Here is a 12,168-nt window from a genome sequence, read left to right on the forward strand (position 1 = left end):
GTAGAAGGTATCTACTGAAAATATGAAACATCAGAAGTGAGTGTTTGGGGCTGAAGCGATAGCACAGCCGGTAGAGCATTTGCCTTGCACGTGGCTGATCCGGGTTCGATTCCCAGAATCCCATATATTCCCCCAGCACCACCAGGAGTAATTCCTGAGTGCAGAGCCAGGTGTAACCCCTGTGCATCGCCGGGCGTGACCCAAGAAGGAAAAAAGAAGTGAGTTACTACTTTAGCAAAAGATTAAGTAATTTCTGACATTCTAAGATATGTTGAATTTCCTAAATGAAATATTAAATTTTAGTTTTCTCAATATGGTGGTAATTAAGTTCAGAGATCACCCTTCTTAGTACAAACACATCTAAATGTTGGATAAGACAAGGAATCAAAAAATACCCTTTTTTAATATACACCTGAACTCAAAAGCAAGAAGAGAATTTCCCCAAAGCCTAAAAAATCACAGCAGTAAAAAATAATAAAATTTTTTATCTCAAGAACAAAAGGAAACAATATAATATACTAAAATGTTAAAGATGACATACAGATGGCTATAGGCACATTGAATTTTGGGTCACACCCAGCAATGCTCAGGGGTTACTCCTAGCTCTGCACTTAGGAATTACTCCTGGCAGCGCTCAGGGGACCATAAGGGATGCTGGGGTTAGAACCTGGGTCAGCCGTGCGCAAGGCAAAAACCCTACCCATTGTACTTTCTCTCAGGCCCTGTAAGTGATCATTATTATCATCACTCATTTCTAGGGAAATGAGAGAAAAATTAAAATAAGATTTCATCTAGCACATGCTGAGAATGGTCGTTATGAAAAGGCCAGAAACAACAAACACTAGTAAGGAGAATACTCAAAATATTAAAAATAGATTTACCATATGAACCACCAATTCTTTTCCTAGCTCTCTAAAGAACACAGTAAACATAAACTCAAAAGGATCCATGTGCACACATGTTCACTCACTACAGCACAATTTACAATCCAAGTGTTCAAACACAATGTGTATAAAGATGATGATACAAAAACACAATGGGATACTATTAAGCTATAAGATAAGGTGAAATCTTGCCTTTTGTAACAACATGAATGAAACTGGAGGGGGGTAAGTTAAATAGAAAAATACTGTATGCTGTTTGTTTCTCCACCACATCCTGCTGTGCTCTTGGTGTGTGGGGGTCACTTATGGCAGTACTTGGGGACCATGTGGTGCCAGGAATCAAACCCAAACCTCACACAAGCAAGTCAAGTGCTCTACCGTATGAGTGAAGAACACTGAATGATCTCATCCATATGTAGCACTGTCCTCCCGTTGTTCACTGATTTGCTTGAGCGGGCCCAGTAACATCTCCATTGTGAAACTTGTTGTTACTGTGTTTGGCATAACGAATATGTCATGGGTAGCTTGCCAGGCTTTGCCGTACGGGCAAGATACTCTTGGTAGTTTGCCGAGCTCTCTGAGAGAGGTGGAGGAATCAAACCCTGCTTGGCAGGGTCGGCTACGTGCAAGGCAAACTCCCTACCACTGCGCTATCACTCCAGCCCATACGTAGGATTTAACTATACAAATCAGGGTCAGAAAAATAATATAGTGGTTAAGGCAACTGCCTTGCATCCTGTCAACCCCAGTTCCAATCGCTGTGCCATATATGATCCCCTGAGCACCATTAGGACAGGATCACTTCTGAGCAGAAAGTACAGAGCTGAGCAGGGTCCCTGAAAACTACCCAAGGTAGAGAAAGAAAGAAAGAAAGAAAGAAAGAAAGAAAGAAAGAAAGAAAGAAAGAAAGAAAGAAAGAAAGAAAGAAAGGAAAGAAAGGAAAGAAAGGAAAGAAAGAAAGAAAGAAAGAAAGAAAGAAAGAAAGGCCTAGCAAGAGAACAGACAAATTTGAAAGCAAATCCTTGCACTCTGACCACAGAATTGAGGTGAATGAATTGAGAGGGAGGAGAGGATAGAATGGATATAACATGAGGGGCATGAGAAGGGCAATGGACAGTAGAAAAAGGATACTGGTACCTGGGTAATGGGCACTGTGTGGTTAACATATTTTGAAGAGGTTTGAAATTCTAGTACTAAAATTAACATAAGTCTTGTAAACCATTGCTCAAAAAAAAATGCAGTCAGGGAGATGCTCTAAGTGTTCATGCTTTACAAGTGGACATGATCCCTGATACCACATGATCCTGAGTCTGTCAATAATATACAACTTTAAGCCATCTATTGACGCAACACAAAATACCAATGGCATTTTTCAAGAACGTCAAAAAAATTTTTTAACTGAATCACTGTGATATATTTCTCTCCCCCCCCCCCCCCCCCCTTTTCCTCTTTTCCTTTTAGGCACTGTGGTTTGCAATACTGTTACTGAAAAGACACATGACTTTATTTCCTTTCAGCACTCGGTTCTTGTCCAGAGTGATCATTTCCAACTATCATTGTCAAAATGGTCCCATCTCTGCCCTAACTGCACTCCCTCTCCCTATTGTGGGAAGCTTCCTACCATGGACTAGTACTCTTGGCCCTTGTTTCTACTTTCTTTGGGAATTATTCACTTACCATGTTTTTTCCCTTTTTTTACACCCTGCAAATGAGTGCAATCTCTTTGTCCCTCTCCTTCTGATCATTTCACTCAGCATGATACTCTCCATGTCCATCCATGTATAAGCAAATTTCATGACAATTTTTCCTAAGAGCTATGTAGTGTTAAAGAAACATTTTTTTTTTTCTTTTTGGGTCACACCCGGCGATGCTCATGATCAGGGGTTCTGCATTCAGGAATTACTTCTGGTGGTGTTCACAGGACCGTATGAGATGACAGGGATCAAACACAGGTTGGCTGCATGCAAGGCAAATGCTCTATCTGCTATACTATCACTCCGGCCCCCAATAAACAACATATTTTTTTTTATTAGTGTCTGTAACCAAATTTATCCCTGAGGCCCAAGGTAAGGGGATCAGGGCCCATGAGTCACATGTTGCTGTGGCAGCCTTTTGGGCCAGTGCCTGCCATGGGTTGGGCAGGCACTGAATTTGACATAGCTGCAAACAACATTTTTTAATAGAATAATTTTTTAACTTGTATGGAACCACAAAAAGTCCCTAAATAGCCAAGGCAATTTTGAGAGAAAAAAAAAAGAGAATGGAAGGATCACACTGTCCGACTTCAAACTATATCACAACCTAACAATAATTAAGAAGATATGGTAATGGAAAAAAACAATACACAGACCAATAGAGTCCAGAGTAAATTCAGACATATAGGCAAATCTATTTAAGACAAAGGAATGAAGTCCATACAATAGGGAAAGGAAAACCTCTTCAACAAATGATGCTGGGAAAACTGGTCTACAACATGCAAAAGAGAGAGAGAGAGAGAGAGAGAGAGAGAGAGATACTGGATCAATATCAACATAAAGATTTGGGTAGGGGACACCTAACCACAAAATACATAGAAAAAACTATAGGGGTCCAGTAGTTCAGGACCTCAACACCAAGCAACACCAAGAGTGAAACCTATTAACAAGAAAAACAAAAGCAAGAATTAACAAATGGATGTTTAGTTTGTTTCTCTGAAAAATGTCATGAGTATCCTTATAGGGAGTATGTTAAATCTGTATTGTGCAAGGAAAGCTTCTTCAGCAAGTGGTACTGGTATACCCTGGGGGACAAAAAACACACAGCAGAAACACTATCTGTACTTCCATGTTCATTGCAGCACTATTCACAATAGGCAGAACTTGGAAACAACCTGAGTGCCAGAGAACAGACAACTGGATAAAGAAACTATGCTACATCTACACAATGGGATACTACACAGCTGTTAGGAAAAATGAAGTCATGAAATTTGCCTTTAAATGGAGGGATATGGAGAGTATCATGCTGAGTAAAATGAGTCAGAAGGAGAAAGACAGATATAGAATGACTGCATTACGTGTGTGTGTGTGTGTGTGTGTGTGTGTGTATGACACTAATATCCAAGGCCAAGGAAAACGGGGGCCAGGAGGATGGGTCAATGGTCAGAATCTACCACAAGGGTATAGGGGGCAGAGGGTAGGCAAGACAGAGAAGGGACCAGTATGACAATGATAGTTGGAAATGATCACGCTGGATAAGAACTGAGTATTGAAAGAAGGTAAAGGGATATACATGATAACCTTTTAGTATCTGTATTGCAAATCCATATTGCCCAAAAGAAGAGGGAGGGGGGGAGAGGGAGACGGAGAGGGAGAAAGAAAGAGAGGGAGAGACAGTGACAGTGATAGAAACAGACAGAGAGACAGAGACGGAAAGAGTAAGAGAGAAGAAAAGTGCCTGCCATGCAGGCAGGCTGGGGGGAGGGGGGCGGGTAGAGTTGAGGGGTGATGGGAAGGGAAACTGGAATCACTGGTACCGGAAAATATACACTGGTGGAGAGATGGCTGTTGGAACACTGTATGACTGAAATCCAATCATGAACAGTTTTGTAACAGGCTATCTCTAGGTAGCACTGTCTGTAGCACAGTCCTCCCGTTGTACATCAATTGGCTCAAGCGGGCCCAGTAACATCTTCATTGTGAGACTTGTTGTTACTGTGTTTGACATAACGAATATGCCATGGGTAGCTTGCTAGGCTTTGCCATGCAGGCGAGATACTCTCGGTAGCTTGCCAGGCTGTCCGAGAGGGGGGACAGTGGAACTGAACCCGGCTCAACCTAGCCAGCCGCATGCAAGGCAAACGCCCTAACGCTGTGCTATTCCTCCGCCCCCATCTCATGGTAATTCGATTAAAAAAATTAATAAAATAAGTGATGCTGGGAAAACTGATTAGCTATGTGCAAAAATCTGAACTCAGATGTCTTTATAATGCCATGCACAAAGTCAAATCGAAATGGATTAAATACTTAATATCAGGCCCCAAACCATTAAGGAAAAATGTAGGCAAAATTCTCCATGACATCTAAGTTAAAGTCAACTTCAAGGATGAAGCACTCCTCATTAAGTGGAAGTAGTGATAAAACAAATGGGACTACATTAACTTAAGAAGCTTCTGTACTCAAAGGAAACAATAACCAGAATACAAAGACAGCCCACAGAATTAAAGTACCTATTTACCCAACACATATAAGAGGTTAATATTTAAGGCACTGGTAGAACTTCATAAGAAAAAAATCTAACCCCATCAAAAAATGGGGAGAAAAGATGAACAAGAATTTCTTCAAAGAAGAAATACAAATGGCTAAAAAGCACGTGAAGAAATGCTCTGCATCATTAATCATGAGGGACATGCAAATCAAAACAACAATGAGACAGCATCTCACACCACAGAGACTGGTACAAATCAAAAAAGAACAAGAACAAGTGCTTAAATAGATGCGGGGAGAAGGGGACTCTCGTTTACTATTGATAGGAGTATCGATAGGTCCAGCCTTTTAAAGAAAACAACATGGACATTGCTAAAAAAAAAAATCGAGAAACTAAGCTTTCATTTGACTCAGCAACCCCTTTTCTTGGAATATACTCCAGGGGCTCAAAAACAAAATGGAGAAAAGGCATTTGCATGCTTATGTTCATCTAATAGTGAAAGAGGAAGCCCCAACTGACCCTTGCCAGCTGTTATGAGCAGTACCGCTTTTTGCTGGCCCATCCTACATTACTAACTGCAAATTCCTGGGCTTTTCTGATAAACAAGGAGCTAACAATTGCTCATCATAAAATTCTGCCCCAGAGCTTAGGCTCACAGGGAGATTAAGATAATGGACAATACCTGAGGCAGGCAGCCAGAAAGATTCAAACCAGCCTGACCACCCTCTAGATTCCCTGCATTCTCTATAATACTAGTCAATTGATAAGAAATGCAAAGGGCCTTTAAAAAGGCCTACACAAAACTTTTACTTTTTAACTTAGTCCTTTACTAAGGACTAAGTTCCTCCCCACTTGGGGAGCTCCTTCTCTTTTCTTTCCAATAAACTTTTCTACTTTCCAACTCTAAGCCTGAGCATCTTTATTATTCAATATTTTCATTCTTGAAAATATTGAAGAACCTGGGAATCTGGAATGAACACAGAGACCTGCTGCTGCTGATTCGGCTTCACCTGCCTCAATAGAATGATACAATACTTTAATAGTCCCTGCCACCCCCAAAAGAATTATATTGAGTAACTGCATACCAAACTAAGACACATATACACTTCAACTCTCTTATAGTGTCATAAATCTATTTCATACACAAAGCAAACATCAGCTGTTCAAAAAAGGTTAATTATGCTGTTAAGAGTGACAATTAGAATGTGAATCTACAGTTAATGTCTTCTAAGTCCATGTTTATACTCTACCAGTCTTACAGGCTATGGATACTCTTAATCTTTTTTTCTTAAAACCCTTACCCTCATTTCATTTCTATGACACACACATTCCTTATTTTTTTCATATTCTATTCTGTTTCTTTGTCCCACTCCCCGGGATTTCTCGGCTTCAATATTCTTTCATTTCCACCTCAAGGTCACAAAGCCATTCTTATTCAACAATAGAACATTAACAAACTTCAAATGTAAAAAACAGAATTATTTCTCACTGATCTTTTGTATAATCTTAGTGTTTGGTGGTTGTTCTACATTTTTTTCTCAGTAGATCTGATCTACTAACCCACTTCTACTCTTGGTGAATCGAGTTTGTCAATTTAGCCCCCATACTCCATACTCCTTCGTCTTTCTACTTTGCAGTTTCTTCCAGCACAAGCACTATTTATTTCCATGATATTAAGTAGTGTCTGTTGACTTCATCTTCAGCTAAGCTTCAGACTATATATATCCCACTGAAAAAATTTAATTCCTTTCTTCCTCTCTCTTTTCCTTTGTGCTCCTCTCTCTCTCCTTTCACTCTCTCTCCACACATAATGGTCCTCTTCTTTTTCTCTCTCCTCTCTCTCCATACATTATATATGTATATGTATATATATATATATAAACACACACATAAAAATATATAGGTAAAGGTAAAGGTAAAGGCCCTCCCGTTGATCGTCGATTTGCTCGAGCGGGCCCAGTAACGTCTCCATTGGAGACTTTGTTGTTACTGTGTCTGGCATATCGAATACTCTCAGTAGCTTGCCGGGCTCTCCGAGAGGGGAGGAGGAATCGAACTCGGGTCGGCCATGTTGGTCGCATGCAAGGCAAACGCCCTACCGCTGTGCTATCGCTCTAGCCCTATATATGTGTGTGTATATATATATACACAGCACAGCGGGTAGGGCGTTTGCCTTGCACGCGCCCAACATGGCCGACCCGAGTTCGATTCCTCCGCCCCTCTCGGAGAGCCCGGCAAGCTACCGAGAGTATCTCGCCCGCACGGCAGAGCCTGGCAAGCTCCCCGTGACGTATTCAATATGCCAAACACAGTAACAACAAAGTCTCCAATGGAGATGTTACTGGGCCCGTTCGAGCAAATCGATGAACAACGGGAGGGCCTTTACCTTTACCTTTATAAATAAAACCTTTCTAATCAGCACCAAGCCAAAATCTTGGAATCTACCTACATTAATACTTAATACTTGCATCTTCTTTCTTTCTCTTTCTTGTCACTAGATTTCTTCCTTATTTCTACCTGAATGATTGGAACTCAAATAATTTTATTGAATAGGGTCTGGAGGAATAACTCAATGAGCTGAGTGCGTATCTTTCATGCAGGAAACACAAACCAAATGAATTTGCATTCAATCCTGACACTGCTCAGTTCCCCAGAGCACCCCAATAAGTGAGTCCCTGGGCACAGAGGCAGGTGTAGCCCCCCAAAATTATTACTTTTTAATATAAAAATAAGTACACTTGGGAACAGAGCGAATAGTACAGTGGGTAGAGCGTTTGCCTTGCACTCAGCCAACAATTCCCTTGCATCCCATCTGGTTCCTGAAGTCCTGCCAGAAATGATCCCTGAGCACAGAGCCAGGAGTAACCCCTGAGCACCACCAAATGTAGACTAAAAAAGCAAAACCTATGTGCACACGTGCACATGCGTGCACACACACACACACATGCACACACCCCCTACATACTTGTCCTAATAAAAGCATTGTCATTATGTGTATTTTGGAAACTCAGAACTAAACTGAAACTGCCTTTCTAGCATTATTTACTGAATAAACAGTATTTCTGGAGTTCTCTACAGTTGATTCAAATTGTTAGAAAATCAGACTGAGGAATTCAATTAAAAAAATTTTTTAATTGGATTTTTGAGTCACACCCAGCAGTATTCAGGGTCTACTTCCCAGCTCAGTGTTTGGAGGATCATGGGTTGCAGAGGACAGAACCAAGGTGCTGGCATATAAAGCTTCAGATCATCAAGCAATCTCTTTGGCTGAGGAATCCACTTATTTTTTTGGCAGGAAGGGAGCCACACCTGGCTAGGAGGTTCGGGGGTAACTCCAGGCTCAGTGGCCATTCATACTGGTACTGAGAAACCACGCAAAACCAGAATCAAACCTGGGCCTCCTGTAAACAAAGCATGTACTACAGTCCATTGAACTTTCTGGCTCCCAGAAATCCATTTTTAACAAGTTCTTTGGATGACTTCTAAATAACTAATTCAGCAGCTGCCTTTAAGAACCAATGAATTAAATCCATTCTTAAGATAATGGACCAGACTAAGAGGTAAAAATGAAATAATGTTCTTGACACCCCTATAGAGACCTAGATCTCATGCAGACCTTTCAAAATCATGTCCTATTATAATCATTCTTTCATTTAGCAATCTCAGTCAACTTAGAGCTCCACAAAATATTCTCTAGAAAACAGAATGACATCCTTAAAGGCAAATCAAAAAGTGTTACTCTTCCCTCCATCCCAAATTTAAGAGATCATTTCTCCTTGATTTGAAAACAAAACCCAGGATCAGAACCACAGTACAGCAGGTAGGGTGCTCACCTTGTCTACACCCAACACAGGTTCCACATAAGGATGTAGAACCAGATAAGCCTTTCATACAAGGCAAATGTATTATCACTGTGGCCCAAATGCACCTTACTTCTAATCCCCTGCACTGCACAGATGGCTCCCAAGCACAGGCAGGTGTGCTGGCCCTTATCACACCCTCTACATCCCAGAAAAAAACAAAGAAAGTAGTCAGATGGTTAGGGCACTTCCCTTACACACAGCCAACCTGAGTTCAATCCCTGGCATCCCATATTGGTCTTTCAAGCACTGCTAGGAGGAATTCCTGAGTACAGAGCCATTAGCATTACAGCCAATAGCATTTTGACCCAAAAACAAAGAGTAGTTCTCTAGTCACATGTTAAGACAGCACTCCTAATTAAAAATTTACTGCAAGGCATGCACTGATACTCTGTTTCCTCCTGTCTATCTCCTGCCTGTGAGAATGAAAGTTCCATGACAACCAGTAAACCTGTCTTCACAGCAGATTCTTTTATATATTTGCCATCTTTCTTGCTCTAGATTTTAATCTTTAACTTCAACAAAATGTAAAAATTCATAAAAGTTAATTTTATCGTTTTTAAGTTGGATAAAAATGGGGATGGGGGAACACACCTGGTAGTGCACAGGGATATAACACTATGCCGGGGATGCTGATTTTATGTAGCCTGCATGTAAAAATAGACTCCAATTTCTTGAACTTTCTTCCCAGTCCCTCACAAAAATTAATTTTAAATTTCTGTATCAAAAAGCTAAATTGTGGTATACTTTCACAATTACCTGTAGAAGATGATGATTTCTCTGGGTGTTTTGCATTTAAAAGTTTTCTGCTAATAAATATGTAACCACAGGGACATGATTTACATGCAACAGGAACCTGTATAAAAAAGAAAAAATATATTATTTTTGTGTTGTTTAACTTCTTAATTGTTATGTAATCTGGAGACTAAATGAAAAATTACCTGACATGTAAATCAGATTTATTTAAATCCCTACCTCCTAGCAAATTTGAGATGGGTTTTATGTCCTTTACATCTGCAATCTCCTAAAGCTTTTGCAATTCCATGAAGAAACAAAACGTATGATAAACTACTGATATGAGTCAGGGTCACGGTAACGGTCCTCCCGTTGTTCATCAATTTGCTTAAGCGGGCCCCAGTAACGTCTCCATCGTAAGACTTGTTACTGTGTTTGGCATATTGACTATGTCACGGGTAGCTTCCCGGGCTCTCGAGAGGGGCGGAGAAATCGAACCCGGCTCGGCAGGGCCAGCTGCGCGCAAGGCAAACACCCTACCACTGTGCTAACCAACAGAAAATTTTAATATGCTCAAAAACTAAGTGTGTGTATGTGGGGGATTTTCTAAAATATTGGTATGAAAATGTTAAAACACAACAAACTAAAGAAGAAAACATAATCAGGTCATTAAACTAATAACCCCAGCCTATTTTGATAGCCCAACTGAAACAGCTGAAACAGGAAATGTAGAAAAGACATTTCAAAGCAGAAAAGAACTGAAAATGATTCAGGTTTCTAATATGAGAAATTAAAATGTCAACTACCACTGACAAAAAAAGAATAATCTACAACCAGCTCAAGGGGGGAAAAGCGTAGCAAAAACAAAAGAGAATGTAGAAGAAAAGTAGGAAGTGAGATCTAAAATTTTATATTCTTGATGGGGTGGGGGGAGGGTCCTGGGGGGGGGAAGCATATAAAATTTTATATTCTCAGTTCCAGGAAGGACTCTGAATAAAACACTTAAATTCAGGGCCTAGGAGATGAGTCAGTGGCTAAAACACCTGCCTTACAAGGGTGAGGCCAAGAGTTTGATCTGAAGTGCCGCCCACATGCACAGAAACTGGAACCCTAGAAGCACCATAAATGGTGTGTTGTCTCAAGCATGCAGCAGGCACTGGCAAGTGCTGGACCACCGGCAAACACAACTAAAGTGCACAATACCCAGGTTGCACCAAAACCAAGTGTGCAAGCGCCACAACCAAGTAGAAGTGGCCCCTATTATAGAAAAAAAAAAAAAACAATGAGGAAAGGAAAAGGAAGAGGAATGAAATACTTAAGTTCTTAAATCTACAGTGGTTCCTTTCTACATTTTAAATCTACAACGTTTCTTTTCTTTGTTTTTGTTTTTTTGTTTTGGGCAGTGCTCAAGGCTAATCCCTGGCTCTGGTCTCAGTGATCACTCAACTGCTCAGGGCACCACATATGGTGCTAGGGATCAAACCCGGGTTGGCTGCATGCAAGGCAAACACTATCTCTCCTGCCCCTAAAAACTTTAAAACTTGAAAGTTTTTAAAAAACTTTTTAAAGCTATAAATATTTTAAGGCCATAATATCAAAAATTTTTTGAAAAAGTTAAATTAATTCCATATTAATTTTAGTTTTAATATTTTTAGTCATCCTTGAAACCAAGAACTGTTCACACAAAATCAAGCCTAACCAAACCTAAACAAAAAGTACTCAAGGAGTAATTAAAAAATTTGAATTCCCTTTCTAAGGGAAATTCTATTTTCCCCTTGTTTAAGTCAGTAAAAATTTAGTTATAATTATAAAGCTTTCTATTCATGTTCATATTTAGGCTTCCTATTCATGACTCATATTCTATAATCTAAGTGATCTAATTAAGTTAAATTGAAATTCTGGCAAATTCTTTTTGTCTGCATAACAACACAACATAAAATCTCCAGTTAAGTGTTTGAGAAAAACAATGATCCCTGAGGCCAGAGAGAGTGCAAAAGATAAAGCACTTACCCTGCAGGCAGCTGACCTAGCTTCAATCCTGAAGACTAGAACACTACTGTTCCCTGAGCCTTACCAGGGGGATACTCCCGAGCACAGAACCAGGAATAGCCGCTGAGCACCATCAGGTGTGGTTCAAAATAGGGGGAAATTCTTATTTAGCAAGGAAAATAGTACAGGGGTTCAAGTGCTTATCTTGAATACTGTCAACTTATTTTAATCCCTGACACCACACACATGGTCTCCTAAGAATCACCAGGTGTGACTCCTAAGCATACAGTGTGACTCCAAAGCCCCTGAACATCACTTAGGTGTTCACTAAAATCACTAAAATACCAAAAACAGATAAATTAAAATAAAAACAGAAACCCTAACAGAGAGGCTGGAGAGATAGTACAGCAGGTAGGTTGTTTATACCTTGCATACTGCTGACCTAGGTTTGAACCCCAGCATCTCATATGTCCCCCTGAGCTGATCAGGAATGGTTCCTGAGTGCAGAGCCAAGGGTA

At 40.3% G+C, this 12,168-nt stretch overlaps 1 protein-coding gene and 1 non-coding gene across 3 annotated transcripts in view; both read right to left on the reverse strand.

The window, feature by feature from the left end:
* Positions 1-12,168, reverse strand: part of CUNH16orf87 (chromosome unknown C16orf87 homolog) — a 75,581-nt gene that overhangs the window by 8,097 nt on the left and 55,316 nt on the right. For both annotated transcript variants that reach the window (XM_056137070.1, XM_056137069.1), the window contains one exon: positions 9,686-9,782. In XM_056137070.1, the coding sequence (XP_055993045.1) occupies positions 9,686-9,782 (97 nt within the window). The remainder of the gene's footprint in view (positions 1-9,685; positions 9,783-12,168) is intronic.
* LOC130044572 (small nucleolar RNA SNORA5) lies at positions 2,915-3,049 on the reverse strand. The gene has a single exon (XR_008795427.1). It is a non-coding gene; the product is annotated as a small nucleolar RNA SNORA5 (small nucleolar RNA).

The sequence above is a fragment of the Sorex fumeus genome, unplaced genomic scaffold (assembly GCF_029834395.1).
Source record: "Sorex fumeus unplaced genomic scaffold, SorFum_2.1 ptg000122l, whole genome shotgun sequence".
In the NCBI taxonomy this organism is placed as follows: Eukaryota; Metazoa; Chordata; class Mammalia; order Eulipotyphla; family Soricidae; genus Sorex; species Sorex fumeus.